We start from the raw sequence: 20,036 nt of genomic DNA, 5'->3' as shown, positions 1-20,036 counted from the left end.
ATCATTAATAATAATAATAATAATAATAATAATAATAATAATAATAATAATAATACCTCTGTTAACCAAGGTGAAGACTTTCTGAAATGGTACCGTTTGAGAATCTTGCTACCAAATTTGACATTCTGATTGTGTTGCTATATAGCAATGGAAGCAGAATTCTACTGGAACAGATACTGTGGCTGAATTAATTTAATTTTGTTGGGTGACACAGAATGTATCACTAGAGATCTTTAACATGCCAGCAACAATGATATGGAATGCTAAGATTTTTGACCATCCTTCAAAAACCTACTACATTAGCTGTGACTTTGTATCATGAGTTGGGCACCCTACCACTGTTTGACCATCATTAATATCTACTGGGGATTTAGAAGGTTGCACAGAAAATGAAGTAGCCCATACAGCAGTCAAACGAAAATAATTTTTGAATAGAAATGTTTAGTCTAGGAGAAAACCCTGCTTCAGGGCAAGTCTGGGAATATCAGGAACAAAGTAATGGTCATTCTATAAAAAAATTCCGAAAATGATCTGCATTTTTAAACAATGCAGAACTGATGATTATTGAAGTAATGGTAGCTTGTGCACACAGTTAAGTTTGACATTGTACACTGAATGTTGCTGTTTAAACTGTCGTCCACCATATTTCCAGACTAGCCCTGATGCAGGGTTTTGTCATAGACTATCCAGTATGTTCCTATTCAAAAGTTATATTTCAATCCCTATATGGACTACTTCAGTTTCTGCACAACTTTCTAGGTCATCCTGTAAAAGCAGTAGATCAACATCTGTAAGGAAATATATCAGGTGCAGTCTCTCAACATTTGGCTGCCTGGATTTGTGTACAGTAAAGAATCAAAGTTGAACATGTTGTTCTTATGCTTGATGAAGAGTGTGATTTTAAGTATTATTATGAGGTGAATACTATATTATTAATAGTGCAAAATATTGCACACATCCATTACTGATGTTTCTTACTCAAATTCTTTAACATGGCAATGATGACATGGAGTGCAAAGATTTCTGACCATTCTTCAAAAAATCTACTACATTGGCTGGGATCAAACTCACATTAAGAGTACATTGCTTGTTTTCACCATCATATAGATTTCTTAATTTTATTCACTGCTAAAATAAAAATACTGAAAGTTCAGAAGCAAAAGTGTTGCATTTTAATTCTTACTGTGAATGTACTTGTAACAATGTACTGTAATAATATATTGGTTTCTATATCTGTCTCCATATTTCTCATCTATGTATAAATCTCCTTCATCTGTTTCATATGTAATTATATATTCATTCATTCATTTAGCTTCCATAGATTGTACAATTACATATTTTGAAATATACCAATAGTATAAGAGTTGTAGAGTGATTTCTTAATACTAACAATAATATATGCACAATGATGAACATTTTGAAAAAGAAGAAAAAGGGAAAAAACAAGAACACAAAATACCTTAATGTTAGGACAGCACATCTTGATTTTTAAAAATAATAAATAATATTAATAATGAATATTTACAAGACAAAATAAAAATCTATGAGTGTGGTGTTAACAATACGTACATAATCAATATGACATCAACATATTTTTAAGGCTATGTACTAGATATTAAGAACGTTTACAAGTTTATAAGTAACAGAATCATTACCAGCACTTCATCATGTATTCTTCTGTACTATAGAAGTAGCTACTTAGGAGATTTTTTAAAGCTGTGGTAAATTAACTGACGGGACTAATGGCTTCAATCTTATATAGGTGGCCAATGATTCCAGCTTTGATATTATCTTATGATGCTTTAGTCTTATCTCTCAGAGATGTCATCATTCAAATTGCATCTTTTGCCGGGCTGAGTGGCTCAGACGGTTAAGGCGCTGGCCTTCTAACCCCAACTTGGCAGGTTCGATCCTGGCTCAGTCCGGTGGTATTTGAAGGTGCTCGAATACGTCAGCCCCGTGTCAGATTTACTGGCACGTTAAAGAACTCCTGCGGGACTAAATTCCGGCACCTCGGTGTCTCCGAAGACCTTAAAAAGTAGTTAGTGGGACGTAAAGCAAATAACATTAATTAAAATGCATCTTTAAATTAAATAATTTCATGTATGATAGCTTCAACTATGATAGCACCTGTTGCCATTTCTTGATGGATGGAGTATTTTTTAATTTGTTTCTTGCAAAGACCAGAGCAAAAATGTGGCTCCCACTCATTCATGGCTGTGACAGTATGGAAGCTGTTGAGGTACAGTTGGTGCTACGTAATGACATTTGTAGCATGACTTGTGCTACCCGTAGGGCCAGTCTTTCTGTACTAGCACTTTTCTGGCCCATTGTGAAAAGCAATGGCAAACTAACTCATTCTTCATTTTGCCTGGTACCCCTCATTTTAGCACCACCATTGGTTTTTATGGTTCCTTAACTGCATAACCTTTGGTGATGCTATTTGGGGATCCAACCAGCCTCCAGGCTGATGACCTAAGAGACAGACCGCTTGCAAGGGACATTGCAGAGTAGTCAACAAGAATCCCAATGAAACTTTTAGCTTAGAACGAAAATGGTTCCAGGGCAGGATGTGTATTGTATTAAGTTTCACAATTGTCTGTAGCTCATGATGCAGTAATCAAAAGCTGGGGTGGGCAGTGTGGCACCTATAATGTATACAGCCAACTTCCGAATAGACTAGTTTAAATACCGATATATGTTTGCAATCTCCAGAGTGACATATATGTATTCAAGAAACTTATACAATGTATAGCTATTTATTTGAATCACTCTGAAAATGTTTCATTTCATGTAGTGGAGAACACATAATGTGGCAACAGGGATAACATAATGAGAACTACTTTCATTGTAAAGCATCAAGTTTTTCACCCTTTCGTTGTCCATTCCCTTCTACATAAACAACTAGTGTAAATCAAAGGCATCACAGAATGAAAGTTCAGGCGAACAAAACACAAAAGCAGAATAGGCAAAATGTAACTAAAAACAACAAATGACATAAACTTAATTGCTTTTTTTAGAGACTTGCCAATTAATGTATGTCTGTGTAACACACTCTCATGTAATAAATAATAAAATTAACACTTGACAATATTCTTGAAATTGTACACAATTTTTATTCATATGAATACAGACTTTCTTAGAGCATCTTGCTACTCCAGGTGGTAATGCAAAACTACCAGGTCGGCTCAGTGACAATCGAAGACTAACATAACAGGTTCGCAGAGAGCTGTTCTGTCATGAACCACACAATTTGTAAGAGTGCGCTTTTCAGATATTTTGCCGTTGTTTTAGGTATACAGGTGGTTGCAAAATGTAATATTTTGCACATATTACTTTGGACCCATGCCAGTTCTGTGCTGTGAATTTTGTTGAGATTCTAGTCCACAAGTCTACAACTGTCTCTTGTTAATGATATTCCCACTGGTTTCTCACAAAGGCTTCCATGGTTTGCATCCCAGTCTAGGCAGTTGTGAAATGAAAACACAAGATCTTGAGTTTCAGATTTTGTTTAAAACTGTACCTCCAATAGTTTATAGCCACAAGATTTCATGTCACATAAAACAACACATTTGCTTGCATTTTATTTAAAGGAGAGTGACAGGAGATTAATTATTACTTTTTTTTGGTGGTGTTCTGTGGAAGGAATTTAGTATATATTGTTCAATAAACCTGTGTACATCTGATCACCAGCATTTCTGGTGAATTTATGGATAATCAGAGATGTTACGAATGCGTTCATTTACATTCATATTGCCTAAATATATTTTAGGCTCTAAAAGGTGACTCAAATATATTCAGGACTGATTTTAAAAATATTTTTTGTCATAAAAGATTTTGCTACAAACTACTTCCTTTACAGACTAGCCTTCAAAGTAGCCCCCATTGGCTTCTAGACATTTCCTTCCATCATTTTGGCAACTCTTTTATTCCTCTTTCCTAAAAATTATTTGGTTGGTTCATATCAATTCAAGATCATTTGTGATCACTGCAATATTATTCTCAAAACACACTCCTCCCATTTTAGTGTTAAGTCTTCCAAACAAATAAAAATTGCCTTGGGATATGGATTGAAAGCTGGAGGAGCAGGAGGTCCCATTTTAGTTGCTTGTTGGTGTCCATGCTTTATGACATTATCCTGGAAGAACAACATCTGATTTTCTCCTTTTTTCATTTCGGACAGAATCTTATTCTTCACGTCTTCAAAATATGGGTGTAATATTCTGCATTTGTAGTCCTACCTTCCTGAAGGAAATCAACATAAATAAACCCCTTCCAATCCCAATGGAATGCTGCAATTAGTTTTCCAGTTATGATTGTCCTTGGTTTCATGAGTTTCAAAGAACTGTAATGGTACCTCTCTCTTGTTGACTATCCCGACTCAGGAATGAAATAAAAATCTACCCAGGTTTCATCAGTGCTTACTATGGACTTCATAAATTGTTCTACTGCATACCATCCCAGGTGACTGGCCCCCTGTATGTGTTGCACCTTTTTTCCTTTGTCGGTGTACGTGGAACCCAATGGACATTCACTTTCCTGTTGTGCAAATGGTTTTTGCTGTCAGCCTCTACACTAAGTTATCAACAACACTTATACTTAATATTCATGTAAGTTCATTTTCACTGATGTGTTTGTTCTGTCGCAGAAGCACGTGAGCATGGTCATTGTTGGTTGGGGTGATTGTAGTTCGTGGCCGTGGTCATGTGAAATGTTCTCTGTCTTTCCCCTCCGACAGTTTTACACTATTCAAACATGGATTTTTGAGAGACATGTTTCTCATAACCAGTTTTGGGTCTCTGGAAAATTTTTGATAGTTGGACCACTTCCCAAATTTCATAGTAACATATTATTAATGCTGCGTGCCACTTTCTGTTCACTCATCTCTCGTATAAATCTCGCACAAGACTGAACTGGTTCCTAATCACCTGACGGGAAGAGGAGGGGTTGCAACTCCAACCCTCCAAGATCATTAACCTGTTTGGGTTAGATTGAAAAAAGTCAGTCCCCATTTTATTTGAACCACCTTTATATATGAGAATTCTACATGCAAGAGGGATTATATATTGTCTTTAAAAAAAATTAATTTAACTTTATTCTTTTGAGAAAGTTTTCTTTATGTATGGACCACAACTTTTATTCTTTCAGGTCGTGCTGCGTTGCAGAAAAGAATTATGGCTTTACTACGTAAAATTGAGCACTGCGTAAATGGAGTTCAACCGGTAAGCTTCTTGAGTATAAATGAGTCTAGATATCCAGATTATAATTATCTAGACAAAATAAAAGACTGTAGAAAATATTGTCTAGATTGTCTAAATGTTGAGGAACTGTCCTTAAACTTATATTCTGATCTAGTAAAATTATCAGGTTGTTTTGTATATTCAAATCTTATAAAAGTTTGAGTCTAACGGCCATCTGAAAGAGTATCTAAAATAAAATATTTTTAATCAGTCCCCATAATACATTATTTCTGGCATCTCCAAAATCTGTAGGCACAAGACAAATATTATTATTATTATTATTATTATTATTATTATTATTATTATTATTATTATTATTATTATTCATTTGATTAGGCCATTTTTATTCTTGTCTCCCCAAAACTTCTTCATATTTTCTCAATGTTGTTTTTCTTCTTTTTTCTTCCATCCATTTACTCCCTAATTTCTTCTTGCTTTCTCTGGAAATTTACCATCTAATGTAACTTTCCTAAATTCTTTTCTATTTGCAATGTATTCTTTTTTAATGTTGAGTGGTTCCAAATCTTCTTAAGCTTCTTTGAAAAATTCTGCTTTTTAAAATTTGCGTAGTATTACAAAATTTGTTTTGTTAATCTGCCTTTGTCCATTCAGTACAATTATTATTATTATTATTATTATTATTATTATTATTATTATTATTATTATTATTATTATTATTATTATTGTTACCGTGTTTTTGTGGTAGTTATGCGTGAAAGAAGGTGCGGGGTGGTGAACGGGTCTCAAGCTACTAAAGTAAAATTAATTAAAATTTAACCAGGTTATATTTTCTTTTCAAGAACAAAGAAATAACAAGCATGGCAGGTACAAAGTAGCAAGTCAAAGGGTAGTTACAATATTTACAGGATTTGGGCTTCGAGCCCTGAAAACACAATGCTTGGGCAATCAGCGCAGTTTTACCTCCAAACACAAGTTTCAACAGAGGGGCAGAAAACCCCATTCATGCCTAGGAGCCCTAGCTCCAAATTACATAGAAAAGCCTCCACGAGGCATACAACACTCAATTTTCAAAAGAGCCACACGCTCTCAAATTTAAGCCTCTCCCAGGCCACACCAAACTCCACCTTCAAGTTGTCCTCAACGGACATAAACACAGGGGTAAAATACCCAATCTACTGAGGTCTATAGAATGAAAAGAAGGTTAATTAAATGACCTCTAAAATAACAATTTGAGAGGAGGCGAACTTGCACTCCTAATACACTTTGATTAAGACCTACTTGGCACTAGGCCGATAATACCAGGGCTAATCCCATACTAAAGAGGTGACTTAAGAAAAGAACAATTTGTTTAACGTTAACGAGAATAGGTTGAGAAAAATAAGTTCACCTCCAAACAATATGAGTGGGAGCTCGAGAGGGTTAGCACTCTCTATCCCAGTATGTAGCTTTAAAAGAGAATATATGAAAAGAGTAGTTACATTTAGGAAAAGGTTACATGGTGGAACGCTTAGAACCCGCCCCGAGAGTTAAACTGCTGAGCAAGCAAAGAAAGAAGTTATTAATCGGCCATTACCTTGTTGTTGACCGCTGCCGAGGAAAGAGGCGCTTCCCGCCTCCTGCTATGTACTTAATACACTGAAAGATGGAACAGAAGTGGCCCGGAGACCCTAAAATCAGCAGTTTATATCCTCTCGCGGAAGGTTCTAGGTGTCAGGGGAATGAAAACACCCTCCCACAAACTTTTTATTGGGTAGGATACAGCAACATATTCAAGTTGGGGGAAGATACCTACGATTGGTCAGAAATTAATAACAGAAATTCGGGATTGGTTAAATGCAAAACAAGGGGAAAGAGAGAGGTATACAGCCAACTTAACCAATAACTGAAAAAAATTTAGCAAAGACAAACATTTGAAATAAAAATTTCTCCAACAAAATAGTTCTTTGACTCCGCACTAGGGTGCACTATTGTTGATCTTCAGTAGTGTCCTCTAGAAGAGAAAGTTCACACTTCTTACTTCAAGCAAAACAAAAACACATCAAAAATGACACAGTTCAAAAACTCAAAATTTTCCACGTGGTGACATCTTCTGAGAAGGTAAAGAATTAATAGCGTAGATAAAGTTCAGACTTCCTCCAGCAGAGGAGTTTCAACTGGCGCAAATTTTAAATTAGCGGCGTGGAGGTGTACCGCCCGGTACAATTATTATTATTATTATTATTATTATTATTATTATTATTATTATTATTATTATTATTATTATTATTATTGTTATTGTTATTGTTATTATTATTATTATTATTATTATTATTATTATTATTATTATTATTATTATTATTATTATTATTATTATTATTATTATTATTATTATTATTATTATTATTATTATTATTATTATTATTATTATTATTATTATTATTATTATTATTATTATTATTATTATTATTATTATTATTATTATTATTATTATTATTATTATTATTATTATTATTATTATTATTATTATTATTATTATTATTATTATTATTATTATTATTATTATTATTATTATTATTATTATTATTATTATTATTATTATTATTATTATTATTATTATTATTATTATTATTATTATTATTATTATTATTATTATTATTATTATTATTATTATTATTATTATTATTATTATTATTATTATTATTATTATTATTATTATTATTATTATTATTATTATTATTATTATTATTATTATTATTATTATTATTATTATTATTATTATTATTATTATTATTATTATTATTATTATTATTATTATTATTATTATTATTATTATTATTATTATTATTATTATTATTATTATTATTATTATTATTATTATTATTATTATTATTATTATTATTATTATTATTATTATTATTATTATTATTATTATTATTATTATTATTATTATTATTATTATTATTATTATTATTATTATTATTATTATTATTATTATTTGGAATTACTCTACAGATGATCCACGATAGAAGAGAGTTCAGAAGAAGTGTAGACAGTTTAAAAACATTTGATGTCGGGCGAGTTGGCCGTGGGGTTAGACATGCGCACCTGTCAGCTTGCATCCAGAAGATAGTTGGTTCAAACCCCACTGTTGACAGCCCTGAAGATGGTTTCCCATTTTCACACCAGGCTGTATCTTAATTAAGGCCACAGCCGCTTCCATCCCACTCCTAGGCCTTTCCTATTCCATCGTCGCCATAAGACCTATATGTGTTTGTAAAAAAAAAAAAAAAAAAAATGAAGAGAAACCACTAAGACGGAGGCCCGAAAGAGAAGGAAGGCCAAGAAACTTTATGTTCTACGCGGTCCATAGATGGTAAAAGAAAATTCTTATTATTACATTACTTTTTTCTAGTTATTTCTATTAACAGTTGTTTAACGCAAAACAGAAACGTGACCTAAGAAGAAATATATTTCCACGACTTTGTACATGGGTTGATTTTTTAATAGTGGCAGCTCTGCTGTAACAGTGCAGAGAAACATAGACAGGCAATATTATGTATACCTGAGGTACCTTAGATATCCACACTCCCTCAGCGTAAATTAACTCATCCTCCATGCCCCATGCACGTGTGCAGTGACAAGAACAAGAACACAGTTTTGAGCACGTGCTCGTGGAGTACAGCTGTAATGATTTCGAAGCAAGATCAGAGGAGCTGGTTGAAAGTTGATTGCGCTAGAGGTCTCAATGCAAGGAAGTGTTATGAAGGATTGTAAGAGGCTTGCAGAGAAAGCTCATTACCTTACCGTACTGTAGCACAGTGGGTCAAGGCTTTCAAAGACGGACGACAGAATGTGACAGACATGCCGCAGCCTGGTCATCCTGCAGTAAGAGATGACAATGTACAGAATGTGAACGCGTTGGTGCTGTCAAATTGGAACACTACATTTCGTGAATTGGCCAACGATACACGTCTGGCGCCTTCGACTGTGCAGCTAATCCTGACGAAGCAGCTGGGAATGGGTGCCACATGATTTGACCGAACATTAAAAATGGCTGCGAAATGATGCAGCTCGTACGCACCTGGAGCGCTATGAATGCAAAGATGAGGCCTTCTTACGGTGGATAATCACTATTGATGAGACCTGGATCATAACTTATGAACCGCAGCTGAAACGCCAATCAAACAAGTTGTGTCATCACGGTTCACCGCAAAAAGTAACGGTTCGGCCGACTGGAACCAATGTGAAGGCCATGCTGATCATTGCCTATGACTGGGATGGTGTTATTATAAAGCATACCATTTCCCGAGGACATACCGTTAATGCGGAGTATTACTGTGCGTTTTTGCAAACAAACCTGGTAGCAGCTCTAAGAAGAAAACGAGGACGCTTCCTGAATAATAACCCACCCTTCATTCTGCATGACAGTGCAGGGCCACATGCAGCAGGAGGTGTGACTGAGTTGTTCAATCGCTGGGGCTGGGAAGTGCTTTATCACCCCCCTTATTCTCCAGATTGCCGGGCTGAGTGGAGCAGACAGTTGAGGAGCTGGCCTTCTGACCCCAATTTGGCAGGTTCGATCCTGGCTCAGTCTGGTTGTATTTGAAGGTGCTCAAATACGTCAGCCTCGTGTCGGTACATTTACTGGCACGTAAAAGAACTCCTGTGGGACTAAATTCCAGCATCTCGGCGTCTACGAAAACTGTAAAAGTAGTTAGTGGGATGTAAATCAAATAACATTAAATTTTTATTCTCCATATCTCAGCCCCTGCGACTATGATCTCGTCCCTAAAATGAGAGCACCACTTCGAGCTCCGCTTTCTCACAGTGGATGACATTCTCCAGGCCACCGATCCTCCATCTGCAACCTCTCGAGATCAGACCCTCTCAACGGCATCCAACAGCTTCCACATCGCTGGGAACGAGTGCTGCACAACAGTGGTGATTACTTCGAAGGCCTGTAAAACACCTAACATTTTAAATATGCTATGTATCTAAATAAAAGGTAGTTGCCACTATTAAAAATTCAACCCATATACATAGATAATAATTGTGTCTATTACTAGCCTAGTGCAGCCGTTGTAAGGCAAACCCTCTGATGAGGGTGGGCAGTATTTGCAATTTGTGGGGAAACTGCTTGTAATAAGGGGGGTGGGAAGTGAAGATTTTTTTTTTTTTCTCTCTCTCCAGGGATGCTGGGGACAGCACATAAACCCAGTCTTCGAGCTAGAAGAATGTAGCATTTAAGATAAAAAAGGATTTGGCCGGAAATCAAACCTGGGGTACTCTAAACCAAAGGCCACTATGCTGAACATTCAGCCAAGAAGCTGGACCTTTGTACAGCTGTCAAAAATAAAATATGAACAGTAAGCTGAGCAATATAATTTGCAAGCTTCAGTGGAATAAAACAACTCAAATACAGGCCAATTTTAAGAAAACTAGTCCCATTAAATTACCCAGTTGTGCAGTGCATGGATCTTCATAGTCACCAGTCTTATTCAATCTCACAACAGACCATATTTGTTAAGAAATTTGTGAAAAAGAAGTAGGCGACATGCATGGTTATTCTGTCACAATATTGGGCTTTACAAATGACACGGTTATAGTAGAAAACTATCTTGTGTTTTTAGGGTAAGCTGGGAAGCCTTGCTTCAGCATATAAAAAGCTGCAACAATCTGAAACGGGAGGGGAATCATTATATTGAAGCCACTAGAAATCTAGACGAATAATTTAGCAGTGGCTTAACTGAGCTAAATTTAAATCATAAAACTCAGGATATGAAAAAAAGCATGGTGAGTATGACACTGAGAAACTCTGAAATAAATTACGAGAATATGAATTTGACAAATGGTGCCAGCTGAGAAGCAAAGGTCAGGGATTGTGTCTGTATGAGGAGTTCCCTCCTGCAAACCGTTGGGTTAGAAACCGCGATGGCCTTTCTAGCACGGAGTGGAGAAATACGCTGAAAATGGCATGTAACGTTGCACCCGTTAGAGCCGTATCAGGAAGGTCCCTTGATGGTATCTGCTGCAGAAGATGCAGTAAGATTGAAACTTTATCTCACGTCTTGGGTTCCTATGCCTTCGGTGAAGCTTTTTGAAACACCAGACATCACAACATCAGGTCATCCATAGCACAGTCACTCCATGGGAAAGGATTTTTAGGGCATGATGAAGTCCATGGTATCGGAGTAAATGGCAGCACAAGAAGGATAGATATGATCGCCATTAAAGAGGAAAAAAGATATATATTAGACCACACAGTAAGATTTAAAACACACTCAACCACCCAGATAAAGTAAACAGAGGAAAGAAGTTTATCTACCTGCCTACAGTGCTGTATTATATGAATAAATATGAGCTGGATGACATAGAAGTAATACCAATATAATGGTCCGTTATAGAAGTAAGGGGTGTCATGATTGGTGCAAGATGGACAGTCCCTAAGAAGACGATAGAGCTGATGGGGACCTTGAACATCTGTACCAAGGAGTTCATCGACTGGGGCTTGAAAGTGCTCAGGAGTTCTCTTCTAATATTCAGACACCACTTGTGTGTGCCGGACTGAGATTATGGACTTGTAATTTACTTTTAATTTCTTTATTTTGTAATGATGGTCCCCTTAGTGTAGGAAAGGACACTGGAACCCATCAAGTAGTATCTGACCGCATGTTAGGGGCGGCTGCAGAAGGCATCTTACTCCATGTCATGTTAGGAGCCACCCAATCACCTGCTGGCACCAGTTCTAAAATGCCTTTGGGAGTGGCGAACCCACCGTAATAACAGCCTAAAAATGAGTACAAAATATGGTACGGCCTTGGAAAATACTAGGGCGTCCCCTGCAAATAATATGCAGTTCTTCATATGTTAGAGGAGCTGTGACATGTGGTTGACCAGTACCACAATATGTCCAAATCGGTACAGTCATTATTCTAACCCTGATACACAAGACCGAAGAGCCGATAGAGTTCATGAAAGTAAAGGACATAGCCATCCTTGCTCTCGGTGAAACACTGTTTTACAGTGGAGGACAGGATGCATTAAATGGAGTAGGAATTAAGAGAATACAGAACAATTCCTTGAAGAAGTGGAGAAATACATTGAAGACAAGGAAGTAATTATAATGGGAGATCTGCACGCACAAGTGGGAAGAGGAGAAGAGATTCTGGGGTCGTATGGCAACAAGAATCAAGAAGGGAATATGTTGATGAACTTCTGCTAAAAGAAAGATTAGGGTCTTGAGATTGAAGGAAAAGAAGGTTCGGGAAGAGTTCAGGAAAGAATTACGAAAACTGATACCAAAGATAGATAATAGTCATGTTGAACAGGAATGGAAAAATTTTAATAGTACATTTGTAAACTGTGCAGAGAAAATACGTAGCAGAACATCAGGAACAGTAAGAGAGAAAGAGGCAAGTTAGTGGAGTAAAGCCAGATACATGGAAGTGAAAAGAGTGCAAAAAAAAGAAAGAAAAAAAAGGAGTAGCCAAAGAAAAGTTGAGAAACATTCACCCAAGAAGTAAAGGAAGATTTGAACTGTGGGAAAACCAGATATGGAGAATGTATCCAGGCAGCAGGAATAGAATTAGTAACAGAGAAGAGACCACACATTCCAATGACAGAGATGGAATGGGGAGTTAAAAAGATGAAGATGGGAAAAGCTATGGGGAATAGGTGAAGTAGCTATAGATATGTTCAAGGCTGCAGGACCATCGGGACTCTATTGGATTTGCAGAATGCTTGAAGTGTGTTTGTAGAGAGAAAAAGTGCCCAAGGATTGGAAAAAGGAGGTTATAATATCAAAATTCAAGAAAGGAGATAAAAAGTTGTGTGGAAACTACCAAGGAACCACCATCTCCCATGTAGAAAGGAGAATTAGAGAAAAGGTGGAAAGTCAGTTACAAGAGGAACAATTTGGATGTAGAAGTGGAAGGTCAATGGTAGAATCCATTTTCATTCTGAGACAGATCATAGAAACGACCTGGGAATACAGGAAGAATATAGTAATGACTTTTATATACTTAGAAAAGGCTTATGTCAGGATCCCCAGATCAGAAGTTTGGGAGAGCCTGACACACAGAGGTATTGGCAAGGAACTGAGAACAATGATAAAAGCAATATATGATAACTGTTGCAGCTGTGTGAAGACAAGAGGAGGTAGATCAGAATGGTATGGAATTGACAGTGGGCTAAAACAAGGGAGTGTGTTTTTGCCTGTACTGTTTATAATGGTGATTTATTTTTATTTAATCATATGATGATTATAACAACAAATTCATAAGTCCGGGTCCAAGTTTTTCAGCCACTCTACAGCACTTTCTAAAAGATGAAACAGGTTGCTGGGGCTTCCGGAGTAGGCATGAAGGGGGCAGTGCAGAATGACATGGTCCATGGTCTGCTGCTCTATTGCATTCACACGTTAGAGAATCCATCCAACCCCACTTACAGCATAAGAAATTGCAGTGTCCAAGCCCAGTTCTCAGTCTACTGAGGCGACACCATAGTTTTCTTGGGAGGTCGAATTGCTTCATTTTCCGAGTTGGATTTAGCTCATGAGCATTAGTTCCAGATGTTGATTATACCACTCATCCTGCCAGCTCTGGTTTAGATTAAAATTATTCCTTAAGAGTCTGCCGACCAGTACACTTGCTGGTCTCCTAGATCGAAGTCATTGTCGCGATGGGTAACAAAATTTCTGGTGAACTGGTAATGAGGGAAATGAACAAATCTTCTTTGCTTCTATCAGCAGAGCTTCCTTTCTCCTCAGGTGAGGTGGTGGGATATGACTAAGTACAGGTAACCAGTGGCAAGGTGTTGACTTTACAGTACCAGTTATGCAGCACATAGTATATCTTTCAGCTTAGTATCCACTTTATGCACATGTGCACTTTCCAGCCATACCGGGGCACAGTATTCCCTGGCAGCGTAGACAAGACTGATACCCGTTAATTGTAAGCAGCCAGCCGAGGCTCCCCAGGAACTGCCACAAAGCTAGTGCAGGATATTATTCCTTGTACCGGTAGCGATTTTGTGAGAGAGCTTGGTGAGATGTTCTTTGTAGCTTACAGAGTTCTGTCCAGGGTGACTCCTAGATATTTCGGGAATGGGTTGTACTTTAGTTTTTCACCAAGGAATAAAACAGACGGCTCGTTGTATGCGAGATGGAAACTTGAAACCTCACTCTCAGAAGCACTTGGGATCAATCGCCAAGACTTGAAGAATGTTAACATTTTGTTTATGTCTGCTGAAAGAATGCTTTCTCAATCCTCAGAATTTCTGCTTTGAGCTACCAGTGCAATGTCATCTACATAGATGAACTTAGTAGCTGTGGTTGATGGGAAGTCATGGATGTAGAGAACTTTGGCCAACACTGATCCCTGTGGCAGACTGTTATTTAACTTTCTTTTGCGACTTTTAGAATCAGCTAGGAATACAACAACATTTCTCTCACAGGGCATGTTGGAAATTAGGTTTTCAATCTCCATGCAGGGAATTACTTCCAGCGCTTTAAGAATTAGTCCAGGTCACCAGACAGTATCATTATGCGCTTCTCAGGTCAATAAAGTCAGCTGTTGATTTTAACTTCTTTTGGAAGCCTGCTTCTATGTGAGTGGTAAGAGCCAAAACTTGATCAGTACAGCTACAATTTCTTCTGAAACCAGCTTGTTCTGGAGGGATTACAGCTTCAATGAGTGGTGCTATCATAGTGAGGACGACTTGTTCCAAGAGTTTATAAATGCAACTAAGAAGCGCTATTCGACGTTAGTTTTCAGGTCTCTGCTCTGACTTTCCAGGTTTAAGAAGGTCAATCGCCTTGGACCGTTTGGACTGCTTTGGCAGGTTGTTAGTCTGAAGGGTGTTAGTAAAAAGAGAAGTGATCCACTTTATGCTGTGTAGACCCATATTTTAAAGGAATTCGTTGTAGATATTGTCTGGGCCAGCAGCATTTTGATAGCAGCTTTAACTTACTGAATGGAGAATAGCCTAGACAGTTCCTCATTTTTCTGTGTTCCATATTTGAGCTCGCTGAGCTTACATTTCATAGTTTTCATATATAGCATTTATCTCTCTTGGTTTGGGTGACTTCAACCATTCTATTTGCAGTGGCATCTGGGCTCAAGTTAATGCACTTCTTTTTAGAATGTTTTTCAGTAAGTCGATTCAAGACTCTCCAAGCTTTTCTGCTTGATTTTTCAAAGTCCATGTCTTTCGCTGTTGCTTCCCACTTTTCTCTCCTATTCTTGTCTAATGACCATAGAAGCTGTGAACCTACTTCATGGCTGCCTGTTGTTTTGATATTCTTCATACAGAGCCTCACTTTCTGGATTCCAACCAGGAACATAATATTTTCTGAAACCTCTCAGGATTATAAGAAATAAATTGACAAGAGAGTCCACCTTTTCAATTGCTGAGATGGAAACATGAAACCTCAATCTTAGAAGCACTTGGGATCAATTGCCAAGACTTGAAGAATATTACAATTTTGTCCAAGTCTGCTGAAAGATAGCCCTCTCCATCCTCAAAATTTCTGCTTTGAGCCTGCTTTGGCAGCTGAAATAACTAAGCTGACAAAGTCATCATAGTATTGAAAAGGTCTTGTCAATTTATTTCTTATAATTGCACTTCAGTACAGAACAAAAATGAAATTTATAGCTTATAACCTCTTTTAATGTTCAATTTGGCAGCTGAAATGACTAAGCTGACAAAGTCATCATAGTTACTGGCAGTTGGTTCTAGATTTATGTCAGACAGCTTCTGATCAAGACCTTTAGAGAACTTACCCACGATTAAAATTGTACCTGGGTAAAGGTACCGAGGTCTCCAGGGGTATCTTCATACCTGCTTCCAACAGGACTTGTCGATACTGGCTGTTTGGGAAACTTGAGAATATTTTACATGTAATACTGAGAGGTTGATCAAAGCAATCCTTAGACACAAATGTTAGGTCGGGGTTGTAGTCTCTTCTCCAGCGAGCAGAATGGAAAGTGCCCTTGTCTTTCGCATCAAAAACTAGGTGCAGATTGGATATTTCAGCCACTGAGTTAATGCCTCACCGTAGTCATCAACTGTGTCATATCACCAGTTAGTATGATGGCTGTTAAAATCACCGTTGTAAATGCAGGGACGGCTGAAGGTTGGCAAAATGCTAGACGACCATCTGATGCTAGGAAGCTTATACACGTTAACAACTGTCAGGTTATTAACCTGTATTACTATAGAAAAAATGAGATCCTTGACACTTGACTCAACAACTTGAACTCCTGTAAGACTCTATTTGGCAAAGGTGGTAATCCCCTACTGCTGATGGGGTATAGCGCCGACTAAGGTATAACTCAGTATTCGTCCTCTTCTAACTAACTCCTATTCATCTGTGGTGTGCATCTCCTGAATGTTCACGATATCAGTGTTGAGGTTGTTCAGCTGTTTTCTAAGATATTCACTTGGCACGGCTTAAGCCTTCAATATTTAGTTAGAAAATATGGACTGAAGGTCCAATGTCTATTGTTGAGTGGTTCTGAAAAGAACCATTATTTCAAAACGTTTGAGACATTATGTCGTTCAATCATATCACCTTATGTCGCTGTTGCTCGCTTAGCACCACTCGGGGGACATGTGCAGGGCAATCAATAGGTAAAATCCTGCAGATGTGAGCAACAGTCATCCCTCATAATGGTGATGGATGACATTGTACAAGCAGCAAGGGAAGGTTATTGAGGGGAAAGAATATAATGATGTTTACAGATGATGATGTGATCTGGGGATGTTGAGGAAGAAGTGCAACAACAGCTGAATGTACTGAATAGATGGATTGAACAATGGGAATTTAGGGTCAGCATGCAGAAGAGCAAGATAATGGTGATGAGTAAAGTAAAGAAGGAAAAGAAGCTATTAAAATTGGAGACAAGGAACTGGAAATAGTAAAACATTTCAAATACTTGGGAAGTGAACTGACAGAAAATGGCAGACTGGATATGGAGATTAGTAGGATACAACTGGGAGTGCCTTTTACCACCAGGTATGGAGATTTATATGGAATTAAGGTGTACCAATTAAGGCTGAAGAAGTAATATACTAGGGATATTACTTACTTAAATGACATATACAACAGAAATCTTAACAGTGACTCAGAGAGATGAGAGTCGAGTACAGGCAACTGAAATGAAATTCCTGAGGAGTATGGTACAGAAGACAAGGATAGATAGAGTGAGAAATCAAGACATGCAAAAAGAGCTAAATGTGCAAAAACTAATGACAAACTGGTACAGATCAGATAGAGGTGGTTTGGACATGTCAAGCAGATGGAGGAAAGACTGCCAAGACAAGCACTGAAAAGACAATTGACAGGGAAGAGAGGATGAAGGAGATCAAAATTGTGATGGATGGAACCTATGAAGAAAACGATAGGGCAGTAGAATCTGGACTTTAACTTAGTGGTGGATGAGGAATGGCAGAGAGACAGGACGAAGTGGAGAGGGGCCATATTTACCCCCACCTGGTGTCAACTGGAAAAGTGGAATTGATGATAATTATGATGATAATGGTGCAGTGAAAAAAAATTAAAAAGAGCAATGAAGATTTGAATGTGAAACGTTGACATCTAAATGGTGATATTCTTCTGACTGAGCTATGTAGCATTTGCTTTTAAAAGATGCAATTCAACACACTTGCAGGAATACTACATCTTAACATTCATTTAGATTTTATTCTGATTATTTAATAATGCCATAACAGTAGGATAAGTTTATGACAATATTTGTTGTTGTTGTAGTAGTAATAGTAGTAGTAGCAGCAGCTGCAGCAGTAGTATTGTTGACTTCTAACCAAAGCAATGATTAAGGAATTATTTTGTGAATACAATTACCCTCAATGCAGGTCTTCAGAAAACTACTCTTTAATATAGTTGCCGAGCTGAGTAGATCAGACGGTCAAGCTGTGGCCTTTTCAGTTCGAGTTGTCAGGTTTGATACTGCCTGAGTCTGGTGGTATTTGATGGTGCTCAAATACGTCGGCCTTGTGTAGATAGATTTACCAGCATATAAAAGAACTCCTGCAGGACAAAATGGCAGCACATTGGCATGTCCAAAAACCATAAAAGTAGATAGTCGGACGTCAAACCAATAACATTATTATATTAATATGGTTATAGTTATTAATAAGACTAAGACTGACTAAATTTTTAATTATCAGTATATTTTTTTATCATAATGAATGCTTTTCCATTATTTTAAGACATATAGGGGCAAAGACTCTTAGAGAAAACCAATGACACCATTTCTACTGTTTGACCTGGTTCCACAAAGTGGTGCAGGGAAGAAAAAAACAGAAATTGTAAAACTGGCTGTGATTCATCTTGGTTTCTTGGCATCCAGACAGCTAGGCATTTCCACATTTCATAAAGGACAGCTCTGAGATGGTTGCAAAATGACTGATGTTTGGGAATTTTTGGCTGAAAAGCTGGGAGTGGTAGAAGGAAAATGTCCACACCACTACAGGTTGTCAGATTAGATGCAGGGATTGAAATGAATCCCTGTCATACTGCTGTTCCTTTGAAGGCAGTTGCTAATTCTTCTGGCCAAGACCAGACCATGAGAAATCGTTCAAGGGCCACCAATTGAGATCTCAACATGCCATTTCTAGGAGAGTTCACAGGGAGGAGCATATAGATCAGCAGTGGGAAATAAAGATTAGCTTTGGAAAAGAGTAATCTTTTCTGATGAAGTCCCTTTTTTCTACTACAAACGAAGGATCCACTTTTGTCGCCCTCCTGGCACCAGGGAGCGATAATTTAAATCAGAGTGGTTTAAATCAGGATTTAAGTCAGTTGATTTTATAATAAAATAGCTGTTATGGTTAGTCCACACCAAAGTTAATAAGCAATGTTAAGAAAACAATGTTAATGAAAACATTTCTCCACATGTTAATGAACTATTGTTAACAAACTTCTTCAACATTGTGTACACACCAAAATAGCTGTTTGTGAGCTTACAATTCGTAGGGTCATGAAGAAGAAAATACTTATAGCTGCATCTTTCATTATTTTAGTGAGTACAATTAGAGAAAAGCACAGACATGAAGTGTGGCAAAGAAAATACCGAAAGGCGAGTAGAATTAAGTTTGGAAAGAACACTTGTGTTAGAACTTTTAATTCATGATGCAGCAGGCTTTCAAAATTCTCTTGAGAATGCCCCCACAGGACTTTCAATTCTTGTGGACAATAATTGGGTCTGAAATTGCAAGTAATGATACAGATTATCGGAAAGCTGGCTCCACTAATGACAGGCTAATTTTTTATAGATAGGCTATAACTTTAGATTCCTAGCAACTGGTGATATTTCTCTTATATACCTATTTGTCTAAGAGTATCCAAACAAGCAATTTCAGTTAATGTGTCTCAGGTGTTTGAAGCTGTATACAACAGTATCAAGGAATTGGTAAAGGTACGAAATAAAGAAAATCTTCATTTAACCTAACTAGTTAGGATGGTATTATTTTGATTATATACAAGCGATTATGGGAGGTTAGGTTATTCAGCGAGAAGCGAAGCTGGAAATGAAACTATATTAGAACACAGCTAAAAGAATATCATACAGAATTAAAGAAACTGTATATTAGAACTTTCACTTGCAATTTGATAGTCAATTTTTAGAAGAAATAAGAAATCATCGTATTCCGCGCTATGAACCTGTGCGCTCTAAATTGCGTCCTTCTGCATGTGCAAACTGGAATATTAATGAAAACACCAAAATTTAATGAATGTTTCATTCTCAAATTTTAAGGAAGTCTTGTAAATCAACATGCTCGAAAAGTTAATGAACATGCTATTTTGTTTATTAACATATAAAAATGTTCATGAAC

The 20,036-nt window shown here is 37.0% G+C and overlaps 1 protein-coding gene across 1 annotated transcript in view; it reads left to right on the top strand.

The window, feature by feature from the left end:
- Positions 1 to 20,036, top strand: part of Nf1 (neurofibromin 1) — a 666,749-nt gene that overhangs the window by 270,629 nt on the left and 376,084 nt on the right. Inside the window, exon 15 of the mRNA XM_068225031.1 lies at positions 5,149 to 5,222. Coding sequence (XP_068081132.1) covers positions 5,149 to 5,222 — 74 coding nt within the window. The remainder of the gene's footprint in view (positions 1 to 5,148; positions 5,223 to 20,036) is intronic.

This window comes from Anabrus simplex, chromosome 1 (assembly GCF_040414725.1).
Source record: "Anabrus simplex isolate iqAnaSimp1 chromosome 1, ASM4041472v1, whole genome shotgun sequence".
NCBI lineage: Eukaryota > Metazoa > Arthropoda > Insecta > Orthoptera > Tettigoniidae > Anabrus > Anabrus simplex.
This window is presented reverse-complemented; position numbering and strand designations above follow the sequence as displayed.